Below are 18,090 nucleotides of genomic sequence, written 5' to 3' on the forward strand. Positions count from 1 at the left end.
TTTCAAAGGGCATAAAACATAGTCGAATATATAGCACTTACTGGTTGTACTCCTTCACTGCTGGTGGAACTGGGATGTCTTTCAACGTCAGATATCCATCTGCACCTTTGATAACCCTTCGCAACGTGTCCTCCCCATGGGCCGAATGGAGCGTTGAACACATGAAGATATCCTTTGAGTCTCGCCACTGGAGAAAGAGAAGGGAGTCTTCCCTGATCCAGCGTATGCTGCCACGGGGTGATTTTATGTCCAGACTATTGGCTTTTGTTTTAGGGAATCCTGTTCTGTTTGTGGTCATTCCACACGCCCAGACCTTCTTTTCAAGGAGATCACTGAAAAGGGTGGGACTTGTGTAAAAGCTGTCAACAAAGAGCTTGTAGCCAGTGCCCAGCAGCTGTGCATTGGTGAGCTCCATCACCGACTCATAACTAAGCCCCTTGCCTCTTTTTTCCTGGAACTTTCCATCATGGACAAAAAAGTCCCATGTATAACCGTTCTTGGAATCCACCAGAACAAAGAGTTTATATCCTTGGCAAACAGGCTTATTTTTTGTACATGGATTGGCACTGGCTTTAGAACCAAACATTCGTTCATGAATGGCAATTTCCTGGCTAGGGTGATAGTTCCTTTTGCAGGCAGCCCTCATCTCCTCATAGAGTGGCTTTATTTTGCAGAGGCGGTCAAAGGCTGCTGTGCCTCTTTTCTTCTCATTGGCAGCATCCTCCGCCGAGCTGCTGAGGTGAAGCGACTGGCACATCCTGAGAAACTTCTTACCGGTCATTACCTGTCTTGGGAATGGCAAGCTGTACAGTTTACCCCCTCGCCAGTAATCAGTAAATGCAGAGCATTTTACTACACCCATGTAGATGACCAAGGACATGAATGAAAACATGTCCTGTAATGTCAGATCAATCCACGGGTTTGAGGGTGTTGAGCGGTGAGTCGAGCCAAAGTCATTGGTGTTCTGAGCTATTGTCTGTAAAACAGAGTTAGTAAAAAAAAGTTGGAAAAGCTGTAGGGTTGTGTACGGAGCTGTATGTGAGAGCTGGGGTCCTGGTGTATGAGTGGGTGTGAAGATGGGCTGTGGTGGTGTTATGTCTGGATCATCCACATCATTCCATCTCTCTCCAGATGTGCTGAATGACAACCCGTCTTGACTGCTACTGTTGCTGCTCCTGCCACCACCACCACCACCTCTCCCCCTCCCTCTGCCTCTCCCCCTCCCCCGTCCTCTGCCTCTTGGTCTTTTGCTGCTGGGAGAGCCTCTTTGGGGAGTTGGAGGATCTTCTGATGTGTCTTCCTCCTTCACTCTATGCAACCATTTTCTTGGTGGGGGAGTATCTGGCTCCCAATCCTCATCTGAATCAGGTAGTTGCCTGTAATGTGGGAATAAAACAACAGTATTTTCAAAACTATTCAAAACTTTAACATATTTACTGCATTCTATTTTTTACAGCTGGCGGCCTCACATTTAAACAATTCACACAATTAAACGTATGTCATCACGACGTACATACATAACCACTACTTGTCAAATCCTAACCCTCACACAAAACTTAACCCGAAAGCTTTCACCCTAAAATTTGAGTAGGTAATGTGAGGGGGACTTCGTTTTATTTCCATGAGGACGGCGGGTGCCCACAGTGTGACCATGTAAACAGATCCATGTCCCCACAACATGAGTATTACACGTCCACAACCACGCCTCCTCCACAACAGGTCAGCTAAACAGACTGGGCAAACACGATCAGCAAAATTGTACTCATAATTCAAAATACAGCTTATTTATGTCGAAATATGAATTCTTATAGATATGTTATAATATAATAAAATACTTACTTGATAATAATGTCTCCTCCCTTTAGAACCATTGCTTCTGCATCAGAGTCAACAGACGACATTTCACTCTCTTCGTCAGATATTTCGTCCCCAGACTTGTCGCTTTCCCGCCGAGTACATTCTTCCCTATCTCGGAGATTATATTTCCTTTTCCACGTACTCAGTGCCATTATTTACTTTCATAAAGTCTCCAAAAACCCCCACCATGTAAGAATAAACACAAACAGATACTGTACACGCGAAACCAACAAAGCCACTTCCCGCTGCAAATGAATACCCGGATAATGACTACTGCGCATGAGCGCTGCGATCCATTGCGCTTGCGCACGAGAGTCTTCCGCCGGCCGAGCTTGCTCACATCCGTTTCAGCCCTAACTTGAATATATGTCGGACCGAATGTATCAGTCAGATGATAATATTTTTACCTAAAATCGTAATCAGAACTTTTCCCCCTAAATATATAATTCTCAGATTAATTATACTTTAAGAGGAAGTCGTAGCCCAACACCAGAACCCGCGAAGTATAGGTCGTTGCCCCCCGAGGCCAAATTGTTGTCAAATAATATCCAGTGGGTTCCGAGTTTGCATTCAGGTCAATTAAATCATGATCAAGTCTTTTTCAAGCTCTACCTTTTGATTGGTGAGACTCTTGCATACAGTTTAACAGTGTGGGACAAAACTAATGAGAAAGCAGCTGAGGGATCCGCAAAGATGCAGACACTTATGGTGTAAGACCGCTGTCAAAAAGACGTGTCCATAATTAAAGTTTCGTATTTATAAAGTTGCCTGTGAATATTGAATGCCCTGAAGCCTATTTGTAAAGGTAACAATTTGTGTGTCATGAAAGTTGTTTAACACAAAATTCCGCTGTCATATACGTGAGTCTGTGAAATTGGGTTCGGGTTACGAGTGTTTGTATATGAGTATGAGTCTAAAAGCTGTGAGTGCAAAGTCTTCAGAATACAACTCATTTTTCTACGACTACGAAGTCTTCACTGTGACTACGAATTCAAGTTTACGGGTACGACATTAGTTGGCCAATTAATAAATAAAGATGGCATATTACTGTCATACTTAGAATTTCTCCAAAAATTTCAATTGCCAGTTTCTCCTAAAGAATATGCCATTGTCATGGATGCAATTCCCAGTGGTGCAATTCAGTTCTTTAGACATTTTAATCTTATGGGAAGAAACTTCCTTGCAGACGGGCACATTTTTATAGGAGATGTTGACATTAAAAAGAAACCATGCAGCAATCGACATATTAGGAATGCTTTGACTTGTGTTACACTTTCTGCTGCTAAGTTCTTTTGGTGTTCTATTATGAGCGATAAACAGTGGAAAAAAGCTTGTTGTGTTCTTAATAAATATTGCATCACTAACAAAGTAAAAGAGGTATCATTCAAGATTTTGCACAGAATCTATCCTGTGAAAGAAGTAATGGAAAGATTTAAACTTAATTTGGACTACTCTTGTGTATTCTGCAATTCAGAAAAAGAAACTATAATTCACCTGTTTTTTCATTGTGAACACACAAAGTTATTTTGGAGGAATATTACTGACTTCATTAATCAGAAAATGTGTACTAATGTTCAGTTCAATCTATCCTGCATTATGTTATATTTTGTATCCAAGGATTTGTCTAATAATGCATGTTATATAATTCAACTGCTTATAATTCTTGGTAAATTTCACATACATAAGTCTAAGTGGGCCTCATCAAAACCTTGCTTTCATCGTTTCATTGCTGAACTCAAACAATACTGCACCTCCATTGAATTTGTGAAGACCAACAAAGCAACAAGGACTTTTCAGACTTTGAAAGAAATGAATCTTGTTTGAAAGAGAGAACACTTTAACTATCTGTACCCCTGGATTGTTCAATGTTCAGGTTTTTTCTACACCTCTTGATTGTAAATAAAACTTGATAAAAAAAAAAAAAAAGGAGTTGCCCTACATGTTTGCGTATGAGGCATGCGCATGCGCAGTTGGAGGAATCGCCGATTACTTTCCCCTGCGACTTGACTGTGACCTCAGTGACGTCATTTCAGCACTTTTCGAGTCGTACCCGTAAACTTGAATTCGTGGTCACAGTGAAGACTTCGTTGTCGTAGAAAAATGAGTTGTATTCTCAAGACTTTGCACTCACAGCTTTTAGACGAATACTCATATGAAAACACTCGTAACCCGAACCCAATTTCACAGACTCACTTATATGACAGCGGAATTTTTTCTTGTAAAACAACTTTTATGAGACACAAATTGTTAACTTTACAAATACGAAACTTTAATTATGGACACGTCTTTTTGACAGCGATCTTACACCATAGACACTTAACATAAAGTCTAATGAAAATTAGTTATTGTTTGTTCAGACATGGCTTGGCCTTTTCACTTGCACCCCTCAGCCCTTGAAGGATCAATCTGCTTAAGTATGGCAGGAAGGTTATAGTGGAAATAACTCCACACCAGTCACAATACCAAAACCCCTTTCTTATTATCACTACCATTAGTTTACTACATTTTTTTCTTTTTCTTTTCTTCTCAGAAATATCAACAACATTTGATCTATCTCTCCCGGACATACATATGAACAACTTAGTTCAAATTAGCTTGCTTTATATAGTATGGAAATGCCACTTGTTTCTGGGAAATATTCTGTGTAGTTATGGTTTGAGCAAATACAAATGCACATTAATGCTTAGAACATTTATTTATTTAATAGACATACAGTCTGTTAAAACAATTAATGTTTTTTTCACAATTTACAAACAATTAACTTCTGTGAGTCATCTGCAAGTCGGTGGTTCAGTCATGACATGTCAAACTACGATACCCAGAATTCAATGCATTTCCGTGTAAAAGCGGATCCGTTGTCGGATTGGTTCGCTCACACCGTTCAAAAACAGTGCGCGGTTTCTATGATTGTTGAGGAATTGAATCTTAAACTTTCTAAGTTTATCAGCTGCCGTGTCGCTGATAAGTATGTTATTATGGATGGCAAGTCTGCTTTTTATCTGCTGTAAATAAGTGTTCCTACAATACAAAGGTCTCCTGCTTGAAGTAAGTCATAGTTCAGTCTCGGTTAAGTTAGCAAAACGTTAAGTTAGTTGAACGTCATGTTGTCGCTAACGTTAGCCTACGTGAGCTACTGTTAAAATTTACGTGAGTTACTCTAACGTTTTTTCTACAGCTGTCGAGATGAAGTGTTTGAAAGTGGAAGAATACATCAAGCGGACTGCCTCTGTGTCAGAGACGGGGCTTTTACTTCAAGAACTAGAGGTTAGCATAATCACTGAACCTGGTTCAAGCACTTCGAAGTAACATTAACGTTAACCCAGGATATACTGCCTCCAAATGAGTCCTGCTCCATCTGCTGTTTTAGAGCTAGACATGTGTGTAGAAAATACAAAGCCCTTTTCGGCAACTTACACAAATCTTTTGCAGAGTTATGTGAAGAGTCGACCAGACCTTCAAGGACGCTCACTTCGCACACTGTGTGACCGGGTCATCAGAGCCTGTAACCATCAACTTGGAGCTGGATCGTCAGACTTTGACCATATCAGTCAGTTGGTGCAGCTGGTGGAGCTTTCCCTACATGGCTATGATATTTCTGCATCACTCGCTGCTCAGAGCAGTCCTCTGTACATGGAAAAGATCATTTTCCATATTGTCAAGAAGCTAAGCTCCATAGAAGCTCACTGTCTATGCAACCATGTAGCTGGGTTGCTTTACAGCCGGCTTAAATCAGACCAAAAGGTATGTATCTATGCATTCATCTCACTATTTATCTATCTATGTTCATATACATTTGTTGCATATTCCACTTCTCCACTGAATGATTGCTTTTTTAGTGTCAGCATTAACAAATGCACCTTTGTTGTGTGAATCATAGGCTGAAGACTACTGTGTGCTTGTACGGAGCTGCTTCTCTGTCCTCTGGAACGGACTCTCTGTCACCAAAGGCAGGAAAATTGTGACTCCCCGTGACAAACTCCACTGCCAGATGCAAGCTCTTAGCTTCCTCCTGTTGTTGGACACAGAAAATGCAGCTCCCTCTATTTCCAAAGCTCCAATATACACAGAGGATGCCGTCACTGAATTTGAGAGTGGCTGTGGAGCGATAACCAAGGATGATGCTGCTTTCCTCTTGCAGGAAATGCACACACTTTTCAATAGATGCTGGACTGGTGGCTCTGTCTGTGAGCAGGATGGGCCCAAGCAGTCTGCTGAGACTTCAGGTTTATATGTGCTTTCTGAAATGGTGCTGATTATAGTGAAGGTGCTTTGTAAGGCTGGCCACTATGATCCGGCCTCCTCCTTCTTGAATGAAATTGAGAGCAAGATCATGGATTGTGGTGGCTGTCAGTGTACAGCTGTGGTGTTTGCCAAATGGGCAGTAAAAATTCATTCTACAATGAAGGCTGGCTGGGAGAGTGGCCAGGCTTTGACAGAGTGTGCCAGGGGCCTGAGGTCTCTTTCAGCAGACCTGGGGGTCCAAGAAGCTCACTCAGTTGTTGAAGGTTGTGGACTGGTGGTGTGGGCTGTCGAAAGTGGCCACAGCAAGGGATTAAGTGGACCCGTGCTCCTGGCTTGGTTTTCTTTTCTTGAGGAGCAACAAGAGCGAATATTCAAGATGCTGAAAAAGGTGAGTAAAGTGAGCGAATAGAGTGTAGAAAAGATGGTTCTCATTTGCTTGTTTGTGTGCCAGAAAAAAAGTGTTTCTAGTTCAATTTATTATATTGTGGAGAATTTGAACAGACCTGTGCTTTTCTTCCTTCATAGAATTCAACATGCCCAGCTGAGGGCAGCAGACTGCAACAAGTCCTTTGCTTCAGTATTTACCAAGGCTTCGTATTTGCTTATGAGAGCATGCTCGCATCACAGGTGAGACTGCTTCTGAAATGTCCAATTTCATGATGATGATCAAAAAACTGAAAATAAGACAGATGAATCACGCTGTTACAACATGTTGCCTCTGTTGTAACTGATTGTAATTTGTTGTTCTTAGCTGGAGAACAGTGACACACTGGACAGAGTGCTGCTGTACTGCCAGGCCACAGCTGGACTGATGATGACTGAACTGCGTAAACTGTCAAGTGAAAACCTTCTCAACAAAACGGGTGATTACAGTCTAGAATATTAGCATTGTCAGGTCACTTAAGAGGTGCTAAAATTCTTACTTAAATTGCAGTTACACACACGTATTATTTCATTATGCAATTCTTTACATTTTTTGATTACCGTGTGTTGCAGTGATTGCTGTGAGCAACTTAGTTTGTGGACTGTACAACCGGCATCTCTATGACCAGGCCTTCACGCTAGTTGAGATTCTCTGCAGGGATCTATGCAAGAACTGCCCTGCGTCTCTGTCCGTCGAAAGGGTAAGCGCTTTAAGTATGTTTTCTTAATACGTATACCTATATGTATATATTTCTTTTTATATATCTGTATTATCATCGTGTCTTTTGACTACTTAGTTGAGCCGACCCTTCATGCTGGCTGTGCAGACGTCTCGGCGGGCTGGACAACTGGAGCGAGCGCTGGACTGGGTGATTGTGTGGCTGAAGGCTCTGGGGGATAAAATCACGACTCATATGACTGAACCGGTCTCGTTATGGGTGAAAACAAAGGCTGACGCAGCCCGCAACTCTGACGAGGACGTCCGTCTCAGGTACAGACAAATTCTAATAAAGGGACCTTTTTTTGTTGTTTTTGACTAGAGATACATGATATCAGTTTTTTCAGCAGATACTGAGAAATGATTATTACCTGCTTCTCATGGTCTATACCAATGGGATGACCAATAATTTCACATTTTTGTCATTTAGAAAGAATTTCATAACCTGTAGTTTCTGCACACCTGAGAGTAAATAAGTCTAAGATGGAGTGAGCAAAGATGGATAATTTAATATTCCATATCTCTGACCTAACAAAATCAAACTGACATCGCTCAACAAGATTTGTTGTGTTAAAACTTATAGACTTTTTCCTTGCAGAACATTTATTCCAAATTTCCTCTATTTATCGGCTGCAATTTCATTATCAGATTAATGCATAATATACATTTCCCATTATCAGCAGATACTTCATCGGCCCTGGATATACAGTATCATCCATCCTTATTTGTGACAACATTAATGTTCTCTGAGAACATAATTCATGCCATATCAATGGAAAGGAAAGTTAAAACTGTTGGCTTGTTCTGTCCCATCCTGGAACAGGACATTACATGATGGTTTTGGTCTGGAAGTCCCTGATGAGAAAGTAATGCTTTGCCTCTTGGAGGAAGAGCTGCGTGCCTATAAGGAGGCGGCAGGAGATACTGGCCAGGAGCGTTATAACACTCTCTGTGATCTGTTGGACATCTGTCACGAGGAGAGCTCCTACACCCATCTCCGTGCTGTCTACCTCTGTGAGATGGCCCAAATTGTGTGTTACCAGGATTTCAGCGAACAGACTGACTGGTAGGAGCTTTTATTTACATTATCATTTCTAATGAGTGGTTTTCCTTAATAGGTTCAAATACACTGTTTTTGCTGTACTGGAGGACCGCTGGACCAACATGTGCAGCAGCCTACTGTGTCGCTGTTCATTGTGTTCATTTGTAACCACACAGCACAGCAGTTGATTTTACCCAAGAAGCTTTACGGCTACTTGAAGAAGAACCAGAAACTCCAGAGAATGCAGACAGACTGAAGGATGACAAGGCCCATGCTTTACTTTGGCTCTATATCTGCACTCTTGAGAAGAATCTTCAGGAGGTGAGCTCCATTGGATCTATCTGGATAGCATGTGCACATTTTTATTTTTATTTAGTATTATTGTAATGAAAATGACAGACTTGAGAGAATATGTAAAACTGAAATGTGTAAATGACAGTATTTGTCATTTTAAGATTCTTCTTGCATTGAACTGCTTTCAGAATTGATATTAGACAAGATCAGCGATTATCTGGAATTAAATCTTGGTTCAATACTCTGACCAAGTGTCATTCACGGATGATGCTTTTGTGTTTTGGCTAGGCCATTGAAAGAGATAAAAAACAGCAAGAGCTGCGGGAGCAATCACAGAATGTGGCCAGTCCCATAGGAACCAATGATTTTGACTATGAAGACAAGCACAAGACACAAGACAACATCCTGGTCTATGAAGGCCTGCATTTCAGCCTGGCTGAAGAGAACAGTAAGAACAGACTGATGTCATCAGTCATCCTGCTGGAGACACCTGTATTATATGTTGGCTATATGTTAGACCATAATCTGTAGTTTAATGTGTCTTCTGCCAAGTACTATTGGTGGATCTAATCCAAACTAAATAATGGTTTATCACTTGCTGTTTCTGTGACAGATATATAGACAATATTTTCCCTCCTTTTTAAGAGTTGTGCCAGCCTTTGGAAAGAGCACTGGCTGAGTGGTCTGCTCTTCTGCAGAGTCCAGTCCTGCCTTCTGTCAGACACCCCAAACAGACCTGTGGCTCCATTGCTGTGATGGCAACTCTCTTCAAACTTATGGGAAAGGTAATAATACAGATTTTGGTCAAACTCATTCTGGAGTCACCCTTGGTTGCGTTTAGTTTATCTCTTCAGCACCAAATATATTTTGAGCTTCTTTCAAATAAGTAACCATGTCCTTCAGTTCATGAAGCATTAAATGAATTTGACATGTGCTTTATCAGTTTGTCTTGGTTTGTGAATGGACTTTTAATGTTAATCAACTAATTTTTCTCTATAAGACATAACAGCAATGAAAAACAAAAATGTTTAATGCATAATCAAACTTTCGAAATACTTAAGTTTGAAGTGGTGTGGAAGAAAGACTTAGGTGTGAAAAGTGGTATTTTACGATGTATCCTGGGGCCAGGTTGTTAGTGTTATAGCTAGGGTTTACATTGGTAATTACAGCATCTGTATTTATCAAATCTCTACATTCTCTTATGCAGCCTCTAAAGGCTTTGGAAGCTTACAAACTTGTGATCGGACTTTCACGTCAACTTGCTGATGCCCATGGATGTGCCAGCTCCCTCTGTCAATCAGCCAGCATACTTTTGGATATGGGCACACCTGAACTGGCTATGGTAATGCAGATTTTGCAATAATTATTTCTAGCAATTAGCACTATGCCTCACTACATGTACTCAATCTCACTTTGTTTTGCTTGTGTAGGCCCAGCTGGAGCAAGCACAAACATTTCTTACCTCCTGTTCTACTGCTGAGGGTCCTTCTTCTCTCTCTATGCTGGCCATTCTGTTGAAAGCTCAGTACTGCTACAGCATAGGACAGGTAGGTAACATGTCTATCTGTATTTCTCATATTATTGGGGTTTGCTTGTTTTTTGCTGTAATAAATTATTTGTTAATCAAATTTCTCCTTTCCCGTTTGACTATATCTCAGGTGGATCGTGGGGTGCCTTATCTGTGTGAGGTGCTTAAAGAATTGAATGAGCAGAGGCAGTCAAAAAGCTGGTACCTGCTGCGTGCTCGGACCCTCCAGACCTGCAGCTCCTATCTGAGTTTGGACACGGCTGCACTGCCACAAGCCCAGCGGGGCCATATCACACAGCACGGTTAGCTAAACATTTGATACACTTAACATGTCCTGATTGAATTTTTCATTGTGAGAATATGGGGCTAAGGATTGTTTGTGTCTCAGGTATAAAAAGCCCAGACACTGCCCTGTATGAAAGTCTGAAGCTACTCTGCAGCCTACTGGTCACTTTAGTGGGGAGGGGCCTATATGGGACCAACAACAGCAACTCAGAGATGCGCTTCATCAACCAAGGTACGTCTGTCCACGCGTGGACTGACCATACCTGAAAGAACGGCTAATACCTAATTGATGGTTTGTTTTAGTGCTGTCCTCCATGTTGATTCTCTCCCCCTCTGGTCTATGAGCAGGAGATAACCTGCTACTGAAGTGGCAGCTGCTCTCAGAGCTGTTAAACTGCTCTATGAAGATGGTGGCTGTGAGGAGCAGCTGTGGGGCCATCAATGACGCCAGGCTCCAATGCCTAGAAGCTCTCAAACTGGCCATCAAACTGCAAGCACTCAGCCAGTAAGTGCATGATATTGGGTTGAAATGTAAATAGTGAAACATGGTCTAAAGAAAGAAGATAAAAGACTATAATCAGCATATCTGGCCAATCTTATGTATTGTTTTCTGTAGTTTATGATAATAAATTTGCCAGCAGATCACAGCTGTTCCTTTATGCTTTGTGTTGACTGGGGCAACTTTGAACCAGTAAAGTACAGTGATACAGTATTATTCAATATATACAATACTACAGCCCTGCAATAAACCCTAAGTATAATAAGCTCTAAATGTTACAGTTATAGACTGTCATAAAGGTGCTTATTCATCTCTTAATTTCTAAGGCTGTACTTTGTGATGTGTTGCTGGACTGCTCTATATTTTTGTTTTATTTGTCCAATGCTGTTAATTTTACAGGGTTACTTTTTGCATGTGTACCTAATTAAAACTGCTTAGATACATAGAAAAAAATATATGCATACATGCTGAATAATACTGTACTTATACTGCACTTGTAATTGGCCTGGAACACAGTGCAATATCTAAGATCAACATACTATATGCTCAGAGCTAATATTAACATCTTTTGTTTTCTTTTTTCTTTTTTTTTTAAGATGTGCTGAGCTGTTGGTGATGAAAGCTGAGTTGGAGCTGATGCAGGGGGACGGAGAGGAAAGTGGATTTGATTTGGACAAAGTCAGAAACCTTCTGGAGCTTTGCACAGGTTTGTTAAACGCACAGCTCCACCAGTTCAAATAGGACTGGACCGTGATTCAGTATTGTTTGACTTTCCAAATACATCCTACTGAGCAAAAAAACTGAAAACACAAAAACTGATGTAAGGCAGTGGTATTGCATTCATGCATCAGTTTCCTTGAGCTACTAAATGGACTTTTAATATCTTTTCCTCAGATTTTTCTCATCAGGTGCATAAGGCAGAGGTGAAAATCAAACCTCGGAAAGGTCGTCCAGCACAGAAATCTCAGTCTCCCCTTCCTATCTTGGAGGATGATTTTAAGGGTATCCTGAGCACCAGGTGGATTGCCAAAGAACCTGTAGTGAGTGATCTGGCCAGCTCCCCGCCTCTCAAAGCCCAGCCTCGCCGCTGGCTCTCCTCTCTGGCCCATGAACCTGACTGCCAGTGCCCCTGCTGCTCTGAGCCTTGTCTCGGCCGAGCCACTGCTCGCTGGGCAGCTACACAGGCTGATCTGGTTCTCAAGATGGATCCCAATGAAGCCAGAGTCAGTCTGAAACTACAATGGGCAACATTAGCCCGCTGTAAGAGTGTTTCTGCCAAACTTGGGGCAAAATTGGTGAAACTCTTCCCGCCCTGTGGCACTGCCAAAGGCTTCTCTAAACCCTCCCTGATGCAAGACGTTGTGGGTCGTGTGTACCTTCGCATGGCCCTGTCTGGGCTGGAACCAAAGCACAACAAGGTCTATGATATATGGAAAGTACTGGAGGCTGGCTTAGCATTTGTTGACTCCACACCCTCTCCTGTGCTAAGACCTGTGAGAGCAGGCCTGATGGCAACCCAAGCCATAGTGTCATTCATTACCTTGGCAGCCAAAAAGGGCTGCACCCCAGAGGACCTCTTCTCAAATGTTTGGACTTGGAATCCACCAAAAGCGGACACAGAGCTAAAATCAAAACAGAAAAATGCGCCTCCCTCGTCCTCGCTCAAGAAGCCTAAAGAGTCCATTAAAAACTCAGATATCCCTGACAAAACAAAGGAGGCAAAGAAGGTCAGGGCTGTCAAGCCCAAGATTCAAGTGCCAAGCTCCTCAACCAAAGCAAAGGGGCTGGTTCCCATGACACCAGTGATGGCTAAGTCAAAGCCCTCTGCTCAGGAGCTTGGCTCTTTTGACTTTAACACAGTGGTACCCACGTTAGCCTTCACTCCTGTTCAAAAGGTGAAAGCTCCTGCCTCAGTGCAGAAAGCATCGAGGACTGCTTCTAAGTTTCAGTTTCATGTGTATGAAGAATTGTCGCCAGCTCAAGAGAAAGCCCGGCCTGTGCCTGCTGCCCCCAGACGCACCAAGAAATCACGTTTCAAGGCAGGCATCTAATCAGAATAATTTTATTTTTACCAAAAAATATGGTGCTTCCTGTGTTTTTCTGAAAAATGTCTTTCTTTTTAATATGTCAATACAGGTGGAGTTTAGCGATGAGAGTGACACAGAAGCCAAAACCCAGACAGAGCCCAAAGAGAAAACAGATGTGCCTAAAAAGCGAACCACCACAAGAAGAGCTGCCCAAAACAGTAAAACAGCCCCAGATCCACCTGTGGAGAAGGTCCCAGCCAGGAGGCAGGCTAGAGGTAAGAAGAGCACTGCACTGCCTCAGACCACCTCCTCTGAGGACGACGAGACTTTGGTCTGTCGGTTGGCCTCAACAAGAAGAGGAAGAACCAGAAGAGAGCTGTCTAGGACAGAGGCCGATTCAATGGAGGAGCCAGACAAAATGAGAGCCATTGAGGAGGAAGCCACTGAAGTTCTGGACATAAGCATTGAGCAGCTTAGGACATCAGACACTGAGGCTGAAGACAATCCTGCTCCAAGTAAAGATATTGGTGTGTAGACTGTCATTATGTGTTTGTTATAATGTATGGAGTACTGCTCTGTTGCTCTGTGTTGTAGTTGATGAGGACTCCTATTTTACCTTCCTTTTGGTTGTTTGTTGATTAACGTTGGCTATTTTTAGCCGTTAGCCTCTTCGCTATTATGTAGCAAAGTGTTTGAAGTCGACTGAGCGAGACAGACAACACAGTCGTAAGTGCTGCATTAAGAATAGTGCTTTTCACTGATTGGCAATAGGAAGTGAAAATGTCGTTTTCTACAACAATATTTTGGTTAGTTTGGACATTATGTCTGAGTAGTTAAATGAAACATACGTCTCCACGGTGCAACCAATCAAGGACACAGCTATAAACTAGAATCATTTAGTGTGGACTTTGCACCCTCACCCTAAGCGAGAACTTCCATATAGCTGGTACAACAGGCCACGGACCTTTAATGTCTTTCTTGACTCTCCAGACACAGATTTTGAGGTGTTGCGGAGGGACATGTGTTGCGACTGGGAGAGTGACAACTTGGCCATACTGAGGAACAGAGGTCATCAGACAGAAGGTCCACAAGCCCACCTCTCTCATTCAGACACCAGGCAAGGTGAGGCTTGAAGCTGCTGCAGTCTCAGATGGTCTGCAGTAATACTTTGTCTTGTGTTCTTTCATAGCGGTGTAAGTCTTAAGCCGATAGTATGTTGTCTGCGATAACGGTATTCCAGAAGAGGCATATTTAAAATGTTCTGCAAGAAGATGATATAATGCATCACAAACTACACAAGAAGGGAAATGTGAAAGTTGCATCTGTAATTTGTCTTTTTTTCCCCTCAGAAAATCTTTCTCTCAAAGATATTCAGTCATTGCTCCGCTCAGCCTGGTTGGCTCTTCAGCATTTCCCCTCCCCCACCATCTACACAACTGTCTGTGCTCTTTTGGCTTTGACCATGGGACAGCAGGACCCATTAACTACAGCAATGCTGCATGTCCAGTCCTTCGGCATCACGAGTCGCCACCGCACCATCAGGCATTTAGCCAGTTGTCTTAAGTAAGTATATGTGTGGTATGTACAGCATCGAGGCATGACGAACACTACGTTTTTGGCATCTTTCAACATCAGATAGCTCTAGGCTTAACATATTTTTTTAGATATTGGCTGTCTTACAAATTGTGTTCTAACATTGTTGAACACTCCCATCGCTTTGATGTGTCGTTCTAACAGAAAGCTGACAAAGACGTCCAGTGAGCTGGTGGACAAGCTGGATGCTCTGAGTCTGGACGATCTCCGTCCGAGTGAGAACTCTACCGGACAGATGTTGTCGCAGTTGGAGAACATCTTTTCCTTCCCAACTGCTGACTCCTCGACTTTCCCCGAGAGCCACTGTCAAGAGTTTACCCAACAAATTCAACACCTTCCTCAAGGTAAAATGATAAATGCACATTTTCAGATTTGATTCCATGGAAATGTGGTCTGCACATAAGGAATGCATTACGAAGTTTTGATTGTTAATTTGCCAAACTTAACAAGGTTTGTCATTCCCTTTTCTACTCTCACTATACTTAATGGATCCTTATCCTGATCCTTCTCTCTGTTTATCTGTCTTTGTCCTGTACAGGGGTGACGGTGTGTGTGATGTCTGTGCTTGGAGTAAAACCTGGTGAGATGGGTGACAGCATCATACTGTCTCGTCTTGAGAGGGGATCTGCCCCAGTCACTGTTCACATCCCCACCTCTAAACAGCAGGTGAGGACAGTAAATTCTATAGAGTGGTAGCTGCAGTCTGAGTCCAGACAATTATCGTGTAAATGCTTCTGATGCGCATCACTTTAAAATCTCATCATGCTCACACTTTGTCTTTCTGTGTTATCTAGCATCCCATTAGTTGGCTGGTGCAGGAGATAGATACTATTCAGGTTGAACAGAAGGTTGTGAGCAGTGTGTCTGAGAAAGCCAAGTGGTGGGAGGGCCGCAGGGCGCTCGACTCTCGAGTCGAGGTAAGTGATGAAGAACAACAATACCACTGTGGAGTCCAGAGGGCATCACAGTGACTGTATTATTCACTTTAAAGTTGTTAAAAACCTCCCATCTTTCTTTCAGCGTCTGTTGAAGGAGATGGAGGGGTTGCTGGGATGCTGGGGGAGCTTACTTCTACCCCTTTCACTGGATCCTGAGCTCTCCAAACAGGCCCAGCACCTTTGCAAGCTCTTGTCTGCAAAGGGAGTGACAGTCAGTGAGGAGATGTTGAAGGTGTGTGTGGTTTTTCTTTTTTTCTGTCTTTGTCTCAAAAGCAGCTGGGAAAGGAACAGACAGCCAACACCACTAACACTTCTGACCTGTGTTTCAGGCTGTGCTGTCTGCCTCTCCTGTGCTCTCCCAAGATGACCTTCAGAGATTTGCTTTGGGAGTTTCTCCACAGTGGGACATGGAGTGTGACCAGCTTCTCCGTACAGCTGTGTCACGGCTCGCTGACAGAGACGAGCCCCACGGCCACGTGGTTCTCATCCTGGACAAGGTTGGCTTCATCATCTCTGTTAAATACTGGATTTTCCTTTGGTCTGGTTTTTACAACCCTGTCTCCAGAAAAGTCTGGATGCTGTGGAAAACATAAATAAAACAGAATGTTTTATCCTGTTTGGAACATTCCACAGGTAAACAGGTTCATTGGTAGCAGGTGAAAGTATCATGATTGGATATGAGAGGGGCATCCTGGAAAGGCTCAGTTGTTCACAAACAAGGATGGAGAGAGGTTCTCCACTTTGTGAACACGTGTTTGGATAAAGGATATTACGACATTTTTTGGAATCAGGGTTGTAGATCGAGGGGATTTATTAGAGACACAAACCTCCAATCACTGTTATAATACGCCAATTTTAGAGGTAGAGTAATGCTAATATGTACAAGTATCACCTTCTGTCCTGCTTCCTTTGCAGTGCCTTCAGAAGCTGCCGTGGGAGAGCATCTCCATTTTAAGATCTCGCTCTGTTAGTCGGATGCCTTCTCTGCACTCACTAATTGGACTGAACATTCAGAAAGAGGTGAGATTAAACTCCATTGAGACAATTATTGAAACCATTGAGACAATACACCCTGTGATACAGATGGAAATTATTTCCTGACACTTCAGTGGTGGTTATGGATAATATTTAACTCTTCTCTTTTAGACTGACTCTCGGTCCATCCTGAAGCAAGGTGTGGATATAAAGCAGGCGTTCTACGTGCTGGACCCTGATGCCAATTTAGGAAACTCTCAAGAGCGATTCAAAGAATGGTTCAGCGGGTGAGACCAATACTCAATGACTGTTTTTGACTTGTCTGTGTGTCTTCCTGTCGTCACTGTTTTCTTTCCATTTACTACATTACTGTTCTCATGAAAGGAAACTGAATTGGGAGGGTGTGTGCGGAGTGGCTCCTGACTCGGGTCAGCTGGAAGAAGCTGTTGCGACCAAGGATCTATACATGTGAGTTTGTGATGATCCTAAGTATCCTGATAGGGCAAAGAAATAATCGTTACTGTTTATATTCATGCTCAATGCTGAAAAGGAAAACTGAAGTTTGTAACAGATTAGAGCTGAAACAATAATTATTCGAGTAGCTCATCAGCATGCAACAGGTTTTGAAGATGGAATCTGGGACTATTTTCAGACATGCTACAGAGCAATTCATTGTTTACTTGACAAAATAGTAGCTAATGAAAGTAGCGAATTAAATTGTTAGCTGCAGCCCTACATCAGATCCTTGTCTGTTCAAAGTCTTGACAGAAGTCACACAGAAGTATTTCTGTAGATATTATAAAGTATACTGAAGTGGATTACCTCTAACAAACTCTATTTTTGTATTTATCAAATCAATTTTTAATTGATAATCTGTCTTGCTTTACATCCCCTCTCTCCGTGTCTCATCCCCGGCACTTTAGTTACGTGGGTCACGGAGCAGGCGCACGATTCCTCGACAGCCAGGTGGTCTTAAAACGGCCAATGAGAGCGGCCTCTCTGCTATTTGGTTGCAGCAGTGCTGCTCTAGCAGTGCGTGGGGATCAGGAAGGACAAGGCATCATCCTCAGCTACCTCATAGCAGGATGGTGAGATTATCTGTCTTTACTGTCGTCTTTCCTTTCTTTCAGTTTAAACTGCTCTGAACATGAGCTGTGTGTAAGGATATCATCTGATCATTTTTGTGAAATACCAAACAAATCAATATTTTTGACTGGTTTGCAGAAAATAAGATCACTACCTCCAATCTGTCTTTCTGTAGAAGACGAGGAATATTAATGGATTATAATGTGGAATAGTCATAATTTCATTGAACACTCTAGACATCATTTACTTGTTCTCCCGTCATGACTGCTATTTTTTTCCTCCTTAGCCCCTTTATCTTGGGAAACCTGTGGAACGTGACAGATCGGGATATTGATCGCTTCACTCAAGCCTTATTGGAGTCCTGGTTATCCGCTGGGTCTGGAGCACCACTGCTGGATTTTATGGGCCCATCACGTCAAGCCACATACCTGAAACACCTCATCGGAGCTGCACCTGTGGTCTATGGCTTACCGGTCCACCTGCAGTAGGTGGGCTGATCAGCCAGAGCTCTTGTATTTCTAAACCAGTGTTGCCATAGCATAAATTATTTTGAATATCTTGCTAATTTTATGAAGTTTTTAAA

At 42.5% G+C, this 18,090-nt stretch overlaps 2 protein-coding genes across 3 annotated transcripts in view; one reads left to right on the top strand and one right to left on the bottom strand.

Moving 5' to 3' along the window:
• LOC139328975 (piggyBac transposable element-derived protein 4-like) overlaps positions 1-2,110 on the bottom strand; it is a 93,562-nt gene extending 91,452 nt beyond the window's left edge. For both annotated transcript variants that reach the window (XR_011602048.1, XM_070959068.1), the window contains exons 1-2: positions 1,840-2,110; positions 42-1,376 (exon numbers count right to left, since the gene is read on the bottom strand). Coding sequence is in view for 1 of the 2 variants with exons in the window: in XM_070959068.1 (XP_070815169.1) it covers positions 42-1,376; positions 1,840-2,009 (1,505 nt within the window). In the remaining variant the exon portion in view is untranslated. The remainder of the gene's footprint in view (positions 1-41; positions 1,377-1,839) is intronic.
• Positions 2,111-4,850: 2,740 nt separating this feature from the next.
• On the top strand, positions 4,851-18,064 carry espl1 (extra spindle pole bodies like 1, separase). The gene is made up of 32 exons (XM_070957857.1): positions 4,851-4,902; positions 5,033-5,121; positions 5,287-5,598; positions 5,735-6,487; positions 6,625-6,726; positions 6,851-6,962; positions 7,096-7,223; positions 7,320-7,513; positions 8,064-8,306; positions 8,459-8,603; positions 8,865-9,024; positions 9,222-9,361; positions 9,784-9,918; positions 10,007-10,123; positions 10,235-10,406; positions 10,493-10,621; positions 10,738-10,894; positions 11,485-11,594; positions 11,783-12,927; positions 13,025-13,442; positions 13,906-14,037; positions 14,265-14,478; positions 14,653-14,852; positions 15,047-15,174; positions 15,303-15,425; positions 15,529-15,678; positions 15,776-15,943; positions 16,362-16,466; positions 16,593-16,708; positions 16,806-16,889; positions 17,345-17,509; positions 17,794-18,064. The coding sequence occupies exons 2-32, from the start codon at positions 5,041-5,043 to the stop codon at positions 17,993-17,995; spliced, it is 6,540 nt and encodes a 2,179-aa protein (XP_070813958.1). The 5' UTR covers positions 4,851-4,902; positions 5,033-5,040; the 3' UTR covers positions 17,996-18,064.
• Positions 18,065-18,090: the final 26 nt, after the last annotated feature.

This window comes from Chaetodon trifascialis, chromosome 3 (assembly GCF_039877785.1).
Source record: "Chaetodon trifascialis isolate fChaTrf1 chromosome 3, fChaTrf1.hap1, whole genome shotgun sequence".
NCBI lineage: Eukaryota > Metazoa > Chordata > Actinopteri > Chaetodontiformes > Chaetodontidae > Chaetodon > Chaetodon trifascialis.

What these genes read in the sequence shown, in the direction of transcription:
- espl1 (XM_070957857.1), top strand. Translation starts at nt 5,041, where the DNA reads ATGAAGTGTTTGAAAGTGGAAGAATACATCAAGCGGACTGCCTCTGTG. An exon ending in AGAGCATGCTCGCATCACAG is followed by an intron (nt 6,727 to 6,850) that starts GTGAGACTGCTT and finishes TGTTGTTCTTAG; the next exon opens with CTGGAGAACAGTGACACACT. An exon ending in GACGAGGACGTCCGTCTCAG is followed by an intron (nt 7,514 to 8,063) that starts GTACAGACAAAT and finishes ATCCTGGAACAG; the next exon opens with GACATTACATGATGGTTTTG.